The 19880-nt window shown below is 56.0% G+C and overlaps 1 protein-coding gene across 1 annotated transcript; it reads right to left on the minus strand.

Moving 5' to 3' along the window:
• Positions 1 to 3599: 3599 nt before the first annotated feature.
• PLBD2 (phospholipase B domain containing 2) lies at positions 3600 to 19683 on the minus strand. The gene is made up of 12 exons (XM_039505356.1): positions 19397 to 19683; positions 14935 to 15028; positions 13959 to 14117; positions 13033 to 13133; positions 11476 to 11690; positions 10987 to 11081; positions 10467 to 10627; positions 8678 to 8773; positions 7492 to 7563; positions 6610 to 6762; positions 5508 to 5670; positions 3600 to 5231 (listed from the first exon to the last, which is right to left on the minus strand). Exons 1-12 carry the CDS (start codon positions 19603 to 19605, stop codon positions 4917 to 4919), a joined length of 1833 nt encoding a protein of 610 aa, XP_039361290.1. The 5' UTR covers positions 19606 to 19683; the 3' UTR covers positions 3600 to 4916.
• Between the last annotated feature and the right edge of the window lie 197 nt (positions 19684 to 19880).

Below are 19880 nucleotides of genomic sequence, written 5' to 3' on the forward strand. Positions count from 1 at the left end.
CAGAGGAGGGAACTGCACAGGCATGCCCTTTGGGTTGACAGCAATGGACTCTCATGGCATTAGTGTAAGCTGATGCCATTGGGTGGGTTGTCAGCACGGGGGTTGAACCTGTGACTTTGGAATCCAAACACATGAGCTTCTTGTGCCAGATCAGTGAGGGGTTGTGCAGATAAATACATTACACATTGTGAGGTGCTCAGAGAACTGGCTCCCATCACCATGCTAAGTACCATCCCTCACTTCATCGATTATAAGGGATTATTGTGAACATTGAATCTGACCTCCTGTATAACAGGCACAGGATGCCCTTGAATTAATTCCTGTTTGAAAGAAGGCAGCGCTTTAGAAAAACATCCCATCTTGATTTTATAAAACTGCAGGGATGGAGCATCCACCACAACACACAGTAAATTGTTCCACTGGTGAATTAATCTCGGTGTTAAAAATGTACCCCTCATTTCTCACCTGAATTTCTCTAGCTTCAGCTTCCAGCCACTGGATTTGTTACACCTTTGTCTGCTAGTCTAAAAAGTCCTCTAGCTACTGTCAAATTTCTTTTCCCTATATAGGTACTCTAGGTAGATGCACAGACAGACCGAGAGTCTGAACAAACGCTCTTAGCTTGGGTGTCCTTCACCCACCCAACCCCGCCTGAAGGGCTGACCGAGGCGAGACCACTGAAGGGTGAGAAGTAAAACAGGGCAGGAAATGCTAATTATTTTGCCAAAACACCAAAAAAGTCCATTGTTTTCTTAACTGGCCCATGCACATTTTTCAGTTTTAAAAAAACCCTGAAAACATTTAAATTTTCTGTACAAACGTTTGGGTTTCAGAAAAACTGGGATTTTGACATAAAAACCTAAACAGCCCCCCTTACAATAAAAGAAATTCCACATGCAGTTTTGAATTTTTCACCAAAAAAGCTGTAAAATGTTTACCAAAATAAAAATATTTCACTAAAAATGTTTATTCAGTCAAAAAAATAAAACAGTTTTTGTTTAAAGACTAGAAGGTGCATTGAAACACAAGAGCCCCCCCCCCTCCAATTCCGCAGGAGTAGCATTTAGGGCAGCTGACAGCAGAAACTGCTGCATGGAAAGATGCTGGTAAACCAGCTAAGGGCTTGACGGGGTTCGAGGTAGGAGGCTGGTGACGCACAAGGCTCTGAGCTGGCTCCAGAGCGGTTGGAAAGTGGGGGTTCTTTTGGGCCCCACCTCCAGCCATCTGCTGAGGCCTAGAATCCCCCCACCCCTCCAAAAAGACAAGAAGAGAGCTGGGGGTGGGCAGAATTTGATGTTCAGTTCTAACAGGTTTGGGTGAAGGGGGTATCTGGAGTCTGTCCCTTCCCTGCTCTCCTTAACCCATTGCCTAGAACAGCTTGGATAAGTCCCCCTGCCTGCCAGAGGCTGGAGGAGTTTCTGTGCTCGTACCACACAAGCAAGGAGCCCCAACCCTCCTCCCCTTCCCATCAATCAACAGCCCCCTTGCAGCAAGTGCTGGTCCCAGCCAGAGGAAACCGGCTGCTGGGCAGCACCTGGGATCGAACGCCTGCTGCCTTTCCAGCCGTCTGCACTCTCCCAAAAAGGCCACGTATGGAACATTTCACTACTGGCCAGCCGGGTTTGTTCTTTCAGAGGCACTGCTGGAGAACGCGCCTTTAATAACATCTCACAGCACTTGACAAAGGAGTTTAGCATCATTAGCCTCATTTTACAGATGGGGAAACCGAGGCACAGGGGGCGAAGTGACTTGTTGTGGAGTCATTGGAAGGGCTGCCATGCAAGTAAAGGACCCAAGCCCATGGGAGTCTTCAGAGGGCTTTGGATTAGGCCCTAATTGAGAAAGGAAGAGTACAAAAAAATCCTGTCTGTTACCGCCTATTCAACACAAACACCTGCACCACACTGAGGGGAAGAGATTAGGGCTGAGAAGGCTCCCAAGGCTGGATTCTCCTCTCGCCGCACATCCGTCAAGAGAAATGAAGTCACACCAGGGTAAGCAAGAGGAGAATCAGGCCCACAGCCTTGATCCCCAAGACCTCCCAGGAGTCCTCCAGCAAAAACCAGCCAGACAAAACTTGACAATTCTCTAGCACTTGTGCATAGAGAATCTCCCTCAGCAGTTAGCAGCGTAGAGACTATGATACAGAAAGCGTGTCTCTTTCACCAACAAAAGTTAGTCCAATGAAAGATAATCAAGTAGTTTCTTCCTGTACGTTCCCACGTCTAGAAAGATGATGTCAATAAGGAGAGATCTGGAGGGTGTGGATTCTTGAGCATGGACTGAATTTACGGCGAGGCTTTGCCCGAGCCCTGGGGGATTTTGAAGGGCACGATGGACACGTTGCCACTCGTTTGCCCCATTCCCTAATCCAAGAATCTAAACCAGAGGGGGCAGCTAATTAGCCAAAGTTTAAAGCCTCCCAAAGGAAATCCCTCCCTTATGGTCGAGTTTCACTGTGGAGCCAGATGGACGTAGCCCTTCGTGAACCCTTTATAAAAACCTTCAACGCACTTTATAAACATTAGCTCATCAGTCCCAACCCAATGAGGTGATCACTCCCAACTGCTCCCTGCCTGCCAGAGCAGATCAAGGAATCTAGAGTAAGAGGACTTTGCAATCATTTTATGACCACTAGAAATCTCACGAGCAGGCCCCGTGCCCCTCGCTCTAACTCTGGTACTCTCAGGTCTCCCATCACTGAATACTTCCTTGTCTTTAAGGTGTTTATCTTCATACCACCGCTGAGAGGTAGGGCAGGGCTATTATCCCCACCTCAGAGATGAGGAAACTGAGGCACAGAGCGGTTTCCTCACTTGCCCAAGGCCATACCGGAGGTTTGTGCTGGAATGGGGAATTGAATGCAAGTCTCCAAGCTGCCGGCCGGTGCACTAACCCAGGGGCATTCCTTGCTCTTCTCCAAAGCAGTCCCAGGTGCTTGGCTGGGCAGACAAGGGTCTATGCTAGAGGTCGGCACTAAAGCTGGGACACAGCTGCTGCCCCACACACTTCATGGCCGTACCCTGCTTTGGCCCTGGCTCCAAGACAACCCTCGGGCCGCAGTCGGCTTCTAACACAGCTCATCTGCTGCCCCCACGGACCTGAGCCTGTGAGTTGGGTTAGCCAGGCCTCCCACCTCCCAGATCTTGCTGGATGACTGTCCCCAGCTCTTGCCCCTGGCCCCAGCAGCTGAGGCAGGAAGGGATGACTGCCCAGCTTTTCCGCCCCATCACGTTCCGGCAGTTGAGCAGCATGGACCGAGCGCCCCAGTTGTGCTGAATTGCTGCTTTCATGGATGCACCCAACTGTGCGAGCAGTAAAAGCATCAGAGCTGGGGGCGAGGGGAGGGGCTGAGTGATGCAGGTGCAGGGGTGTCTGCACGCTCACGCCAGAAAGGGCTGGTGGGGTTGTGATGGCGAGAGGAAGGAGCAGCAGACAGCAGCTAGGAGCCCTTGCTGCTAGCTGGAAAAGCGACCTCATGGGAGATCTTCTGCACCCCATACACGAGCTCAGACAGAAGTTATGGGCCTGGAGCAGGAATCCCAGGGCGGAGTTTTCCCGCCTATGTGCTACACGGTCAGGCTGGATGGTCAGAACGGTCCCTTTGGGCCTTACCAATCTAGGAGTCTTCGGGGCAGCTGAAACCCCACCCCACCTCCTCTCATCCCGAGAGCCAGGCAAGAAACAACTCCGCGAGTTTTATTACTAAAACTAAGCCAAACAGCTCGTTTAATCCTGCTTACACACGATCCCAGGACTCCTGGGTTTGCACTGGAGACCCAGCACAAGCCACTCGGAGCCAGCTGGCAGCTAAGCCAAGGGGGTGAGAAGGCCTCTGGCCAGGGAGCATCTGAGGCTGGCTTTAAGCCTTCCCTTTTCAAGGGGAGTGAGGTCTGCCCTGGTGGTCCCCTGACGAACTCTGCTCCATTAATGGGCAAAGACCTCCTCACATGCACAAGCCCCAGGCCTGTGGCGCCACGTGGGTCCAGACCTAAGAAGGAAGTGGGCACAAGAGGCGAAAAGCAGAAAGATTTCAGGATGAGGCCGTGCCCTGCAGGCAGCCTGCGGGGCTTTTCCTCTGGACTGACGCCAGCAAAGCAAAGGGCAAGGGCATCACCCAAGCCACAGCTGCATCAAAGAGCAGCGGAGGATTCAAAGGCAGCGTGAGCAGAACAGCAGCAGTCACCCCCGGGCACTGGAGTGCGGTGCAGAGAGACGCAGCCCTCCCGCCCCCTGGAGAGCACTTCCCCAGCGAGCCTCCTGGGGCTGCCAGCCACCAGCTGGGACGACGCACCCCCAAGGCCCAGCGCTGAGGGGTGGGGGATGGAGAGGCAACCCCCCTCCCCCGCATTACATTCAGAGGGGACAGCTCCACCTCCGCTACCGAGAACGCTAGCGCTCCTTCCCGTGGGTCACCCCCAGGGTTTATACCGTGGACCCTCCCGCTTCTCGGTGCCACCACACAAGTTGGCAGCCCATGGGGGTCCCAGCTTCACCATCCCAGCAGGCAGCTCCTCCTTCCCCGGGGACCTGGGGGCAGCTCCGGCCTTCAGAGGCGGGAGCGACAGTGACCGAACCACCAGCGGGGCAGGGAAGGAGGGGAACTAGGGGGAGTAGAAGAGGCTGGGGTTCCCCTGGCTTCTGGGGAGCATCACAGTTTGTTCAGAGGACGAGAAGCCAGCTTGCAAGTTAAGACAATGCAGCAAAATGACAAGCTATGTCCACTGGGCCAAACCAAGGCCTGGCAGAAGCAGGTGCAATGACCATCGGCTTCACCGAACTCCAGCCACTTACGCCAGGGCTACATTTGATGCAGTAGCTGCACTGTACCCAAGATCGTCATGCTGCCCCCTCTGTCGTTTTCCCCCACCCCAGGTATCCCCTGTGCTCCCCCTGCAGAGAGATACATTCTTCCCTTATTGCTCAGGGGAAAGGCAGCTGGGGGTGCAGCAGCCCCACAGGAGACAGGCCAGAGTCCAGACCAAAAGGAGACAGACAGGGAGACGGGACACACCCCTGCTCCAGCCCACGCGGCCACATGCGCCAGGGGATCCAGTCTCCACTTCAGTCCCACCAGATCTTGATGGGGGGAACTTCCAAAGGTCGGGGTGCCCCATGTGAAGCAGGTTGCTGTAGGGAGAGGTGCTCCACTGGAAAGGGGGGACGTCGTCCCAGGTGGGCCCGCTGGCGGCAATCAGGCCGTAGCCCTTGGCCATCGCAGAGGATGTGATCTAGGGAAGAGAAAAACAAGCGTCTGATGATTTCCGCAGAGTCAGCGGGAAAATCTCAGGGCACAGGTCCTGCCGGGCGGCCTCCAGCCACGCGGGGGCAAGACCGGCGGAAACGCTCGGACTGGGCTGAGTCCATGAGTTGTCAGCAGCAGGAATCGAACCTATGACCTCTGGATCCACCGTCAGAGCCAGAGGCTGCAGTAGGTTCCCCCCCGTGCAGGAGCATGAGCTCACCTAACACAGACTCCCCCATCACCTCCTCCCCGTGGCTCTCACCTTCATGTCCGTGCCCCCGTGCGAGCGCTGGCGCAGCGCGGCGAAGGGGTAGGTCCCATTGGCGGGGTTCAAGTCCGACCTGGCGGCGATGGCGTTCTCGGCGTTCTGGGGCGGGTCGCAGCCCTGGCAGCGGGACAGCGGGTCCTTCAGGAAATCGTTGAACCTGAGAGGCAGCACGAACACGTTCAATGGAGGCAGCCCCAAGGGGAGGGGAGCTGGGCCCCGCCAGGTGCAGGCCTGGATTAGCCACTGGGGCAGCTCTGCCCTGGAAGGGAGGGGGACAGACCCTAGGCTGGGTTTGAACTGGGGATGGAGGGGTGCGATTCTGCTCTAAGTTCTTACACCAGGCTCATCGCTGTAGCTGCCCTCAGAGCCTGACCCAAAAAGCCAATGTTGCCAGGGCAGAGTCTTGTCACCTTCAGTGAGCGTTGGATCAGGCTCCTGGAACTATGGAGGTGGGATCTAACCTCTGCCCTCGCCGAGGTTAGACCGCGCTGGATTAGGGGGCAGAGGGAAGTTGAGATTGTGGTCAAGGGTCATCAGGCGATCAGCCCCGGGAGGGAAGCACTGAGAGCTGAGCCTGGTAACCAGAGACAGTCCTCAGGAAACCCTCAGGATCCAAACATCTCCATGCTGAAGGATGCTCCTGATCTGGCTTTTTGAGCCCACCTCTCTGTGTAACTGCACCTGCCCCAGCCGTCCCCTGGCCTGACACACAGGAGGGGCTGGCTCCTTTGAGACAACAGCCATAGTGCATCATTGTGCCGTGACACGATCACCGCAGTGACAGCGCATCCGCTCCAAGGATGTGCTAGGACCCATTGTTAGCATTCCACGTGGCCAGCACGCACAGCTGCCTTGTCAACATCAGGATAAGCGGCAACCCTACAATAATAAAGCCCTTAACACTCTCCCTCTGCCCTCACACAAACACACCGCTTGGTTCCCCGTCTGTGCCAGTCTCCCCTGCAAACCTTTGCCCACGCCAAGGTGCCAGGGCACATGGAGCGCTTGTGTCTCCAGGGCCGCTCTTCCCACGAGCGATACGCCCTCCCGGCACGAGACGTCGCCAAGCTCCCTCTCCCCACAGAGAGGCCCTCACCTCATGAGCCGGATCATGGAGGCCAGGTCTTGGACGAGCGTCTGATTGCGCCTGAAGATCTGGGCTCGGGGGCTTTTGTCGTAGGTGAACCAGTCGCCGTATTTCTTCACCAGCTCCAGCTGGCCGCTGGCGTTGAAGATCTGCTCAAAGTACCTGGGGATGGGGGGGAGGAAGTAACACACAGGTCGAGCAGGGACCCCTCCTGCCTTTGTACATGTGCCTCAAGGAATCCGGCCCCCACCCCAGGGAGGCCAGGCCAGGCACCAAAGGGATGGGGGAAGGTAACGGATGGCTGGGTGATTAGAGCACTCGCCTAGGACTTGGAAGTTCAACTCCCTGCTCTGTCCCAGACTTCCAATGTGACCAGAGGCAAGTCATTTAGCTTCTCTGTGCCTCAGTTTCCCACCTACAGAAGGGGGAGAATAGCCCGGCCCTGCCTCAGGGGGGTCATGTAAAGCACTTTGAGACCCACTCAGTGAGGTGTTATTAGAACAGCCTATCAGGGCCAGGCCCTTTCTAAAGGGGCATTTCCACCCGGTTGTCACCGAGCTGCCAAGCCCAGCCCATGCCAACCGCCAGACAGCAATTAAAGGCGGAGTCTCTCTTAACAGCTGAGTGCTGCCCCCTTCTGGAACCAGGCAGCACAGCTCCCCGAGAGCTCAGCACTCCCTGCCCTAGCTGGCGGGGGAGCAGGGGAGAACGCTCCTCGTAAGCCCAGCGGGGTTTGGATCAGGCCTTCAGTGCGGCTGGAAGAGCACCCCATGGAGGGCAGTGGGGGAGACGGCACCAGGGGTTGGGTGCCTATTCACCCAGCTGACCCTCCCCTCCCCCCACCTCCCTAAGCCGGGGGGTTGGACTGGAGAGAGAAGAGAAGCTCCTTACGGCACATTGTAACTGGCCCAGTACCCCTTCTGGTACAGCTCCTCTGTCTTGTCAGCCACGACCACCAGCCCCCTGAGGGAGAGCGAACGAGACGGGGCATGAGAGACCAGCACACAAATGGGAAGCAGATTGCATGCTGGGAAAGCAGGAGTGCAGCCTCCATCTCGGATAACCAAGAACCGGGACAATCAGGGGGCCAGAGTACTGCCCAGCCAGTGCCAATGGGCAGCTGCCCCGAGGCCCCCGGCTCAGCAGGGCTTCCGCGTTTGACCTGCGCCTAGAAGGACTGACCCTCAACCCAGCAGGGGAGCCCAGCCAGGTGCAGAGCTGGCCAGCCCTGGGGGAGCCAGCCAGATCTCCATTACCAGAACCATCCCCCCCCACCCTCCATCTCTATCCAGGCGACAGCCTCAGCATTAAAGACAAGGAATGTGACCTCGTCTCAGAGCAACAGGGGAAGTCTCAGCCAGTCAAGGCTGTGCTGTAAACACAAGGGTCACAGCTAGACCCAGAGCAGGGGAAACAGGCTCCTTTGTGGCGGGGGGGTGGGTGGTGGTGGAGCTGTAACAAACCAGGCATCATCCCATCGCTCTCCAGAGCCCATGAGGAGGGCTGGGACAGGGAGCGCGTTCACAGCCTGATAACATTACAGCTGGATAAAAACAACAAGCAGTCCGGTTGCCCCTTAAAGACTAACAGATTTTTTGGGCATAAGCTTTCGAGGGTAAAAACCCACTTCTTCAGGTGCATGGAGTGAAAGTTACAGCTACAGGCATGAATATACTGACACATGGAGAAGGGAGTTACCTCACAAGTGGAGAACCAGTGTTGACAGGGCCAATTCGATCGGGGGGATGTGGTCCATTACCAATCCTGGAATTGATACCTCCTCATCAATTACTGGGAGTGGACCACATCCCCCCTGATCGAATTGGCCCTGTCAACACTGGTTCTCCTCTTGTGAGGTAACTCCCTTCTCCATGTGTCAGTATATTCATGCCTGCATCTGTACTTTTCACTCCATGCACCTGAAGAGGTGGGATTTTTTACCCACGAAAGCTTATGCCCAAATAAATCTGTTAGTCTTTAAGGTGCCACCGGACTCCTTGTTGTTTCTGTGGCTACAGACTAACACGGCTGCTCTCTGATACATTACAGCCGGATGTTCCCTTTTGAAGGCACTTACGGGATCTGCTCCAGCACCGTGAGCACCCCCTGCTGGAGGCCAGCTTTGCCCGGCAGGAAGGTGTTATAATCCACTATCATCCACTGGTTGTTGTACCTGGGCAAGAGATGAGAGGGGAAGCATTTGGCGTTCAGTGCCCTTGCGCCATGGTAGGAAATGTCAAGTAACAGTCCTGGTGTACTTATGCTGTCACCACGTGGCTACACTCTTTGGCGTGTGATTTCCTTACTGTTAATAAATGTACACAGTCAACCTGTGGAACTCATTGCCAGGGCGTGTTGTGAAGGCTCAAAGGATAATGGGGTTCAAAAGAGAATGAGAAGTTCATGGAGAATGGGTCCATCAATGGCTGTTAGCCAAGATGGTCCAGGGTGCATCTCCTTGCTCTGGGTGTCCCTAAACCTTGGGCTGCTGGAAGCTGGGAATAGATGATGGGATCACGTGATAATTTTTTATAGGGAGATATACCTACCTCATAGAGCTGGAGGGGACCTTGAAAGGTCCTTGAGTCCAGTCCCCTGCCTTCATATCAGGACCAAGTACTGTCCCTGACAGATTTTGCCACAGATCCCTAAGTGGCCCCCTCAAGGATTGAGCTCACAACCCTGGGTTTAGCAGGCCAATGCTCAAACCACTGACCTATCCCTCCCCCCCCCCCATTGCCATGTTTTGTTCAGTCCCTCTGAAGCACCTGGGACAGGATATGGTCAGGGACAGGATACTGGGCTAGATGGACTGTTGGTCTGAGCCAGAATGGCCATTCTTATGCTCCTGTTTGAAGGGTCCCTGTGTGGCTACAGTGCAGGCAACTCTCACGTGACTGCAGTGGACAAACGGACACCACAGTGAGGAACAAACTGAACACAGTCAAGGTTTCAAACAAAGAGATTCCCTCCTACTCTGGTATTTCCACTCATCTGCCCCCGCTTCTCACCCCCGCGCCATGTCAGGTCAGGACATCGTTTGGGGCTGGTTTCAGAACAAACTGCAGAGCAATCAGGAGGAGTTCTCCCATTAGCAATGCCTGCAGCATCACAGGCGGCTCTGAGAGCCAAGCAAACTGCCCTGTGGCCAGAGCAATGGACTCACTTATTGTTACAAATCCATGGAGACCTAGGACCTCCCGATGGTCCCTGGACCAACTCACAGAGGCCGAGTTTCAAAGCAACAACGGAGACGGAACTCAGGTCCTTCTCCTTCAAAACCAGAAGTCCCTTTTATCTGCATAAGAGGAGAGACTCCCTTAGCAGTACAGGTCCTATGACACACAGCTGAACAGTTCCAGTGTTCTGTGCCTTTCCCCTACTCTTGATCTACCTTGGCTATTTAGCGTATAAGTTCCTCATGGCAAGGACTGTCTGCTACTGTGTACGTACAGCATGTGGCACAAGGGGCACTGATCTTGGCTGGGTTCTCGACATTAGAGTAATAAACAGGACGACAATGACGATTAAGAATAATTCCACCAGCAGCGGTGAACATACAGACCAGCCACAGATTAGCAGCATCTAAAGTCTGCTGCTTGGTCTCCGTGCCACTGACATCATGCAATGTGCCAAAACTTAACACATTAACTAACACGTGGCACCACATGGCCAAGGCATGTCACAAGGTCATGTGATGCCCCATGATATTGTGCCATCACCACAGAGCGCCTTGTGCAAGAACCTGGCATCAGAGACAGGTTAGATCTTCCTGCTCGACTGAACTCACCCATCCCATCACTGCTAAAAGGAGGGGAGTGAGGGGGACACAACAGGAGGGTCTGGATGACTGCTAGTCAACTTACGTGCCACTGTTGAACTGCTGGAAGATGGCAGCCCACTCGGCCCCGCTCCTGGCTAGCCGGTTTGCCACTATATTTCTCAGCCACTCCAGGACGCTCCCTTCCGGATGGATGTACTTCCACAAGGCAGCATTGCTGTTCCCGATGGTGGTTTCCAAAGTCACCTGCAAGGGACAGAACAGAGCCATAAGCGAATCCAGGCAAGGGTGCGTGTGACCTAACAGAGGCCAGACCTGGGCTCCTGGCAATGGGGCAGGGGAGTGACACAGGCAGAGCTGGAGGGACAATCTGCCTCATTGCCCATGTGAAGAGTGCAGTAGCAGGGTAGTACGTAGGCAGAGGACGATTTTGGTTCTGTACGGGGGTGATAGGATTCCTGGTGTCGACAGCAACCCAGGGCCCTGCTTTGAATCCCAAAGCAGCAATGGGGCAGGAGGCTCAATCCCTAGCCGGCAGAACTCAGGGACAGCTGGACCACGGGGGAGGGAGGCAGGGGAGGAGGATCCAGGCAGCAGCTGCTCACCAAGCCACTGCTCAAGATGTAGAAGTCGTCTCCCGAGAAGATGGTGCCGGGATAGGACGAGAATGTCTGGACGTGCCCCGAGATCATGTCATCACCTGGGGGAGCAGATGGCAGGGAGCCATCAGGGGTGCAGAGGCCACGCCCCATCACCTCCAGAGACGGGCCCTGCCAGCTTCCCACAGCAAACTCCGCCCCAGAGTGGCGGCAAGATCCAGCGGCAGGGGCAGGGGGAGCGGGAACCTTCTCTCTCTTCGCATAAGGAGCAGGAAAACTTACACAGCATCTTTGTGGGGTCTGGAAGTGCCAGTCTGGGGCTACCTTCCCACGGGGCAGCCAGCAATCCCACTTCCTGGTAGCGGGACACATGCTTACTCCTGCTGTCTTATCACCCCCTCGTCCTGCCTCCCTCCTCCTGCCCAGGGCTAAGGAGCACCAATCCTGGCACCGACCCACACGGCTGCCTCCCAGGCCCCTACCCAAATTACGCACTGTGGGCCGAGGTCCGGAAGGGCAGCGTGTACTTCTTGATAACGCGCAGCATGGACTGGTAAGTGTTCCAGGTGTCATGGGAGACCAAGAGCTCCTGGTTCCCCGGCAGCAGCTTGAGGAGCGCAGAGCAAGACCCGGAGCCCAGCGTGTGCTCGCTTTCCGTTCGGTTCAAGGCCGATTCCAGGTCCTCCAGGTCCCCACCCAGCTGGAACAAGCTGGACCGGGGTTCGGGGGGAAGGAGAACAGACACACCTGGGTTCATAACAATCCCCGGCAGCATAGACAGAGGATTTGCCAAAGCAGAGCAGACCCTTGGCCCACCTACCCTCACCCTGGCTGGAATCCTGCTATTGGTTACCCCAGCTATGCCCACTCCCTGGGCTGGAGGAAGCAGGAAACTCCACCCTCCTGGTCCTGGCCATTTGCATGCGATAGCCGGAATGATCCCTTCTTTGTCCCCACAAGTTCTCCCTGAAGCCAGGCCTCCCTTATCTGACCATGGATAAGCCGCAAGCCCTAGTGATGGGTCATTAAACTGCAGCCTGAGGCAAATGCAGACACAGGGCATGGGGGGCAGAACTCCCGACCTTTGGCTTCAGTGACTCAGGCCTCGCCTCAGCCCCAGGGGCTAATGAAGCAATAGCACATTGTTCGAGCCCAAGGCTGGGAGCATGTGTGTATTTGGGAGCGATCTGCCTGGGTATAAATGCATTGTGGTTAGGAAGGGCTAAGAGGGTCCGGGCAAAGGTACTCTACAGGAGCTGCCAGACTGCATTATATTTTAATTAAAATGGGAGGTCCTCTCCATGTTGGGGTGTCGGCCCAGAGAAGTCATCCAGGCATCATGCAAACGTTAACAAGCAGTTCTCAGCACCCTCGGAGGAGGCAACTCCTCTCCCTGGTTTACAGATGGGGAAACTGAGGCACAGAGACAGGCTGACTGGGAGGGGGCCTACATTCAGAACCCAGCGAGCGATACGCGAGGCAGAAGCAAATCTGGCCTCACCCTTCTTCAGCAACCTCGGCTCTGCAGGGCTGACGAGAGCCAGGGCACGCTGGCTGGTCGGCAAGCTAAGTAGATGCTGGGGGGCGGGGGGGTTCTGCAGAGACAGGGGGTACAGCAACAAGTCCCCATGTCCAACCAGGACCCTGTAGTTTAAAGAGCATGTGGTGGGGGTGCCATCTAGGGCTCAGAGCTCCTGGGTCTACTCCCAGTGCTGTTGCTGACTCGCTATATGACCAAATTACAGCACCTCTCTGTGCCTCGGTTTCCCTCTGTAAAATGCAAATAATAGTGGGTCCCTAAAGCCTACAGCTTCCCTTTGCTGCATGCCTAGGGGACGCAGCCCCAGCTCTTCCCTACAGCCACCAGCGAACTGCAGCTGCTGAGCACGTACCAGGCCAACACCCGTCTGCTTCCCCCAACCCCACTGCGCTGGAGCCGCCCCATTCACTCCACCCCATCTCTCCAGCTCCCCCTTTGCTCCTGACATCAGCCAGGACCGAAAGGGTTAAGTCCAATCACCCAGCTCCCGCCTCACGCCCAAAGGGACTTACAGGAAGCCAAACGGGGCGATCGAGAATCGTCCAGTCGGGAAAGCCACTCGCCCGTTATAACCGTCCTCCAGGCCCTTGAGCTGCAGCAGAGCCAGACGCACCTGTAGGGAGAGGGACAGGCACATGGTGAGACCCCCATGCGCAGGGCCCCACGTGTGGAGGGGAGGGGCTGGTAACAAGAATTGGAAAAGGGGAATCTAAAGGGAGGGGCAGTTCTACTCTGAAAAACGGACATCCTGCTCCTCCGTGTTTAATTGCATCTCAGTGACTCCAGATGACGCCGCTCAGCCTGCAAGATGGATCTCCCCCGAACCTCTAGCCCAGCACCTCCGGAGACCCCCAGAGCCAGGCTGAGAGCGCTCCTCCACCAGCATTAAGGGTTCTGCCGGCCAAGTGAGGCCACTGGACCGAGTGAGAACTCAGTGATGGATCAGGCTCTCTATGGCTCACCCCCGAAATCCATCCTCCTGCCCATACAGAACGACCCAGACAATGCTGCCCGTGCAACGTCCTGTAGGAGGGGAAGTGAGGAGGAACTTCTCCAGCTCACGCTGCAGAGGAAAGAGTTACGAAGGACGGATCCACTCACCCCAGCTGGAATCTGGCCAGGACACCCACGTTAACTTCAGTCCTGCATTTGCTTAAAAAGCCAGGGGGCCTCTAATGGCCATAAGTGGCCAGGGGTCCAGTTTTACAGCTGATGGCACCAAGTGACATCCAGTTCCTGGCTACCCTTTGTATTTAAAGTCAAGCAACACCCAGGTTTTCACTGGCAGGTGCCTGGTCTGGGGCCGCTGTAGGAGAGCGGTGGGAACTGGTGTCTCAGACGCCAGCCCTGGGCCCAAAGAACCTGTCCTTTCCTGACAGCGACCGGCACACCCATATAAATGCAAGGCACTGCCCACCCCCTAGCAGCACCCACTCACCTGGTACCAGTACTCCGGATCGTCCCCTTTCTCCATCTGCTCCTCCATCCAGGCCAGGTTGGTCTCTATGTAGCTCTTCAGCTTCTCGCAGTAGTCAGGCTGGTATTTAAAGGGGCCGCAGTAGCCCACCATGGTGTTCATCCAGTGCATGTAGATGAGCTGGAGGAAGAAGGGGGCACAGTGTAACCATGGGCCTGCTCACCCCTTTCCATCCACTTAACGCCCCAGAACGAGGGGCTGGTTCTCCATCACCCCTGGGTGAAGCCAGGCTTTCCTCACTAAGGCATCTCCCGTTGGCTGGCTGGCTGGCGAGCCAGGGACAAGCCACAGAGCAGGAGGCGGCTGAGGCGCGCAGAGAGGCAATCCAGCCACCCTGCAGTTCTACAGGCTTCAGTCTCGGGCAAGCTTAGCTCACCTGTGAAATGAGCTTGAGAATCTCAGCCTCCCCCGCCCCCCCAGACACAAGTGAGCCGTTGGCCAGTGGTGCCACAGGTTATCTCTGATAGGAGAGGCCCAGGAACGGACTAAGCTGGGCCTGAGTCTAGGTCAGGGGTCGGCAACCTCTGGCATGCGGCTCGCCAGGGTGAGCACCCTGGCGGGCCAGGCCGGTTTGTTTACCTGCCTCATTGGCAGGTTTGGCCGATCACGGCTCCCACTGGGTTCGCTGTCCCAGGCCAATGGGGATGGTGGGAAGCCGCGGCCAGCACATCCCTCACCAGCGCCGCTTCCCGCAGCCCCCATTGGCCTGGGACGGCGAACCGCGGCCAGTGGTAAACAAACTGGCCCAGCCTGCCAGGTGCTTACCCTGGTGAGCCGCGTGCCAGAGGTTGCTGACCCCTGGTCTAGACTGAGGGGCAGTGGCATAGCAGGGCGGGGGGAACCTAGGACTGGGACACCAGGGGGCTCTACAGACCAACCCTAGCAGAGCTCCAGGCTCCGTGGGTCTGACTGTCCCCTGCCATGCACCATCATTTACCTGCTCGGACACAGCGGCTTCAGCCAGTCCCGCAGCATAGGCCTGCAGGCTGTCGTTGTACCTCTCGCTGGTGGCCAGCTCCAGGAAGGACCATCTGCACCAAGCAAAGACACCGATTGAACAAGGGAAAAAAATCACACACAATGGAAAGTCTCCATGCGGCCCATGGCAATGCACTCCCTCCCCCTGGGCTCCCATCTTACTTTATCTGAAGTGTCCTTCAGATAAAGGCTCCAGTTCGAGACAAAGCAAACCCCTCCCTGGGCCTATCCGTGCTTTGCTTCTTGTTTGCCTTGTCTGGAGCTGCCCCCAAGAACCCCCCCGCGCTCTGCCCCCACACAGCTGGGGCTAAATGGGAGCCAGGGGAGGTGCTCACCGGGGTATTCCTCCACAAGGGGGACATCAAGGGCAAGAGGAAGAGGATGGGGGACCAGACAAGCTTCTGCTCAGCCTTAAAGGATCTGCACAATCATTGCCCCTTACGTGGGGATTAGCATTTCCATGGTACCCAGCACTGCAGGGGCTTCTACACACAGGGCTTTGCACTTGCACACGCGTTCGCTAATTCAACCCCCCCCCCCACAGCAAATAAAACCCCCGGCCAGCAGCACCTGGCACGTTCCGTACCCACAGAGCTACTGGGTCTCTTTGGAGAGAGGAAGGCACCTCCCCCAAATCACAGAAAAAAACCCCAACCCAGCTCATTCGATCACTTTGACGGGAGAAACTGGCCGTTTCCAGCCTCCTGCCGCTGACCCCAGCCTACAGAACAGGGCCAGGAACTCATGCCCCAGCGTCAGCCCTGCTGGGATCAGTGAGGAAAACTCAAGGCCAGCGCAGGAGGGCACCAGCCACTCCGACTGGCTCAGGCAGGCAGATAGTCACACCGAGATAACGCACGGCTCCACTGCGGCTGGCTAAGCGCCCGCGGAGAAGGAGAGTTATTCAGTGAGTTAGTTATCAGAGAAATAGCGCTGGTGCCAGCCCGACTGCCCTGGAGACGGAGGGCCCCTAGGACGGGTACGGTGGGGTGCTGGCACGGTGAGCTTCCCCCTACTGGTGCTAGAGTCAACCCAAAATGGGATCCCACTTGTTAATGCAGCGGGATCCTATTAGGGGTGACTTGATAGTACAATACTCATCCAGGCATGACTGGTGCTAAGTATTTCAGAGTGCTAGGCACAACTTAACCCCTCCGGTATTAGGTACACGGAAGCGGCTTGACCAAGGTCACACAGCAAATCAGACCTGAATGCCACACCTCCGCCAGAACCAGCGGCCAAACTTCCTTCTTCCAGCTGACCTAGGTATGTCCCCGTAACATCTAAACACAGCAGAGCGGCTGCTGCCCCTGTGCCCTGCAAACTGTTCCAGAGGGAGCAACAAATGCAGTAGTGCCAACTCCAACGACGCTGGGTGCTTTTTGTGAAGCCCAAGCTCCTGAAGTCATGTGATCACAAGACACACAGCTTTTTATTTGTCATTTTTATTTTATTAAAGGTAAGTTTCCAGGCCTCACAACTGCAGAGAAAAGCTTGAAAATGTGACAGCCTCAAGGCTATGACACCAGAAGACAAATAAAAAGAACTCTAAAGGTTTGTTTGTTTTTTAAATCTCATGATTTTTTATACCACTCTTGTGATTTTTGGAGGGTTTGACATGACTTCTGAATACTTGGGATTAGCAGCACGGACTGTTCTCTCATCTAAAGAGACTAGATTTATTGTTTTGCTTAAATCTGAAATAAGCCGCCTCTTGCGGTACGGAGGGATTGCTCTTTACATGCGCACGGTGAGGCACAACAACCATTTCTGCTACCCCGGGTTAAGGAAAATGCCACACATGACAGCCCTGGGGTGGGCTAGTGAAATGCCGTTACTTATTGCTCTCGGGGCCAGCTTTGGACCTGGGAGAGGGGACTGCCCAACATGTCCACCCTGACCCAGACAACGAGAAGTAGCCTCTCGCCTCAGTAACCTTGCTAATTGCACTGAAGGGCAGAAGAAAGGGGCATTTATCATCCGCAATCTGTTGCTTTGCTAGACCCACACTGTGACTCTGCTCGGCTAGCTGATGTCCCACAATGCATTTCAGACAAACACCCGTGGCTAATCAGGGATGCTCACCCAAACCCTAGAACATCCAGACTCCATCAGTAGTGGACAAGTCAGGTCAGGGCTGTCCTAAGGTGAGTCATAGACTTTAAGGTCAGAAGGGACCATTAGGATCGTCTAGTCTGACCTCCTGCATGCAGGCCACTGAATATCACCCACCCACTCCTGTATCAAACTCCTAACCAATAGCTCAGACACAGAAGTCCTCAAATCGTGGTTTAAAGACCTCAAGGTGCAGAGAATCCTCCAGCAAGTGACCCAGGCCCCACACTGCAGAGGAAGGCGAAAACCCCCCAGGGCCTCTGCCAATCTGCTCTGGAGGAAAATTCCTTCCCAATCCCAAATATGGCGATCAGCTAAACCCTGAGCAAGACTCACCAGCCAGACACCCAGGAAAGAATTCTCTGTAGTAACTCAGATCCCATCCCATCTAACATCCCATCGCAGGCCACTGGGCATATTTACCGCTAATACCCAAAGATCAATTAATTGCCAGAATTAGGCTATCCCATCCTACCATCCCCTCCATAAACTTATCAAGCTTAGTCTTGAAGCCAGATATGTCTTTTGCCCCCAACTGCTCCCCTTGGAAAGCTGTTCCAGAACTTCACTCCTCTGATGGTTAGAAGTCACTTAATGTCCTAGCCTGCTAGCAATACCAGATCATCTCACCTGTCAGACAACTGAAAAACTGAAGCAGCTTCAGTTTCAAAATACTCATCATGACAGCAGTGATAGATCTGTACCCCATCCCCTTTCAGACTGTTATTCTGGACCAGTGGCTCTCAACCTTTCCAGACGACTGTCCCCCTTTCAGGAGTCTGGTTTGTCTTGCATACCCTAGAGTTCCACCTCATTAAAAAACTACTCGCTTACAAACTCAGACATAAAAATGCAGAAGTGTCCCAGCACACGACTACTGAGAAATTGCTGACTGTCTCATATTTACCATATTATAAAATAAATTAACTGGGCTATAAATATTGTACCTACATTTCAGTGTATAGTATATAGAGCAGTATAAACAAGTTGTTGTCTGTATGAAATTTTAGGTCATACTGACTTTGCCAGTGCTTTTTATGTAGCCTGTTGTAAAAATAGGCAAACCTCTAGATGAGTTGATGTACCCCTGGCAGACCTCTGTGTACCCCAGGAGTACACGTACCCCTGGTTGAGAACCACTGTTCTAGAGACCATAAGCTCTTCAGGGCAGGAGCTGTCGTTTAGCATGTCTTTGTACAGCACCTGACACAGCTCCAGGCTCTAAATGGTTGATGCTCAGATACCATGGTGACAGGCAGCAGCATAAAGCTTTACGACAGGCTCAATCCCAACTGGAGCCTCTTGGTGCTACTGCAATAGGAATAACGTCGAAAACTCAGAGGAAGAGCCATGTGACAGCATCCCTGTCACGAGCAATGCAGAGAGATGTGCACACACCGCAGCTGGCAGCCTGCTTCCCACTGCAGGTAGCCAGCCTGTTCGTTCTGCTCCAGCCAGAGCACTGCAGGTAGCGGCGTGGCCTAGCGGGATATGCACTGCGAGGGTCGAAGGGATCCAGGCACTGTACTTGGGCGGCTAGCCAAAGCCCCCACCTGCCCCACTGCTATTGCTAGCGCACTCGCTCCAGCGCAGCGAGCTGCATCCATCGCCCTGCACTGGAAAGCACCGTCCCAGCTGCCAGGTGGAGGTACCCAGAGCAATCTCAAGGGTGGAACTGCACGGATGCCACACACGCCGCTTTACTCCCCCTTTAACGGCAAGAGGGGATTTCCCCTCACGCCAGCGATTTGCAGCGGGCTGTGCCACAAGCGGAACGCAACAACCGCAGTGGAAAATGAATCAAACGCGCGCGGGGCCACTGGGCTGGAACAAAAGGCCCCGGCCGCCGGACTGCGGGAAGGGGGCGCGAACAGGCCGGATGCTGCAGAAGCGGCGGAAAACAAGCGAAGCGGGATGAGCCCCGGGTTAGGGGCACTGCCGCGGCACTGAAAAGCAGAAGCGAAAGGGGGGTGAGAAAAGCCACAGTTCGAGCTTGTTGCCAGCACAGGGCCCGGGGGGGGGAGGAGATGGAAAAGGGCCAGAGAAACCAGCTCGAACAGCCCCGGAGCACAAACTCCCCCAGGCAGGGCAGCTCCAGGACCCGACCCTCGCCCCCACCGCCCCCCAGCCTCGAGAGCTGCGGGGGGGGCCTTCAAAGGAGCGACCCCCCCCGTCCGGCGATGGAGACCCCAGCCCCGCAGCGCAGGCTCGCTCGCTCCCAGCTGCCGAGCCTGGGCTCGCCCGGGATCAGCCGGATCGGGCCCCGGGGTTTGCATACACCCCCCCCCCCGGCCAGCCCCGCCTACCCCGTGTCTTGGATCCGGTCGGTGAGGTTGGCCCAGGCGACGGCGGCGGGGTCCCAGCGCGGGACGATCTGCAGCTGCCCCGAGGCGGGGTCCAGCAGCACCGAGCTGCGGCGCGTCTCGGGCCCGGCGAGCGGCAGCGCGGGCGGCAGGAGGCTCAGGAGCAGCAGCAGGGCCATGGGGGCGGCGGCCGGGCAGCTCCGGCCGCTCATTGCCCAGCTCCGGCTGCAGCCGCCGGGACCGGCCTGCTCCGGGTCCTGGTCCGCCCGGGCTGTGCACGCCCCCGCCCCGCCGCGCAGCGCTGCACGGGCCGTGACGGGGTGGCTGGAGGCGGGGCGGGGGCGGCCCCTGGTAAAGCTACGCCCGGGGCGAGCGGCGGAGGAGCTGGCGGAGGCCTCGGAGGGGGTGGGCCCCGGGCAGGGCTGTGTGAGGCTCCTCCCTCCCTCCCCCACAGGCATCTTCTTCCAGTGCCTGGGCCCCCCTGGGG

Source organism: Mauremys reevesii, linkage group 18 (assembly GCF_016161935.1).
Source record: "Mauremys reevesii isolate NIE-2019 linkage group 18, ASM1616193v1, whole genome shotgun sequence".
NCBI lineage: Eukaryota > Metazoa > Chordata > Testudines > Geoemydidae > Mauremys > Mauremys reevesii.

Bases quoted from the DNA above. Each gene is read 5' to 3' on its own strand.
- PLBD2 (XM_039505356.1), bottom strand. From the start codon at position 19,605: ATGAGCGGCCGGAGCTGCCCGGCCGCCGCCCCCATGGCCCTGCTGCTG. The intron at 14,118-14,934 runs GTAAATGATGGT...TTCTTCCTCCAG, and splicing joins AAGCCGCTGTGTCCGAGCAG to CTCATCTACATGCACTGGAT. The intron at 7,564-8,677 runs GTAAGTGCCTTC...GCTCTCCCTCAG, and splicing joins ACGGTGCTGGAGCAGATCCC to GGGGCTGGTGGTCGTGGCTG.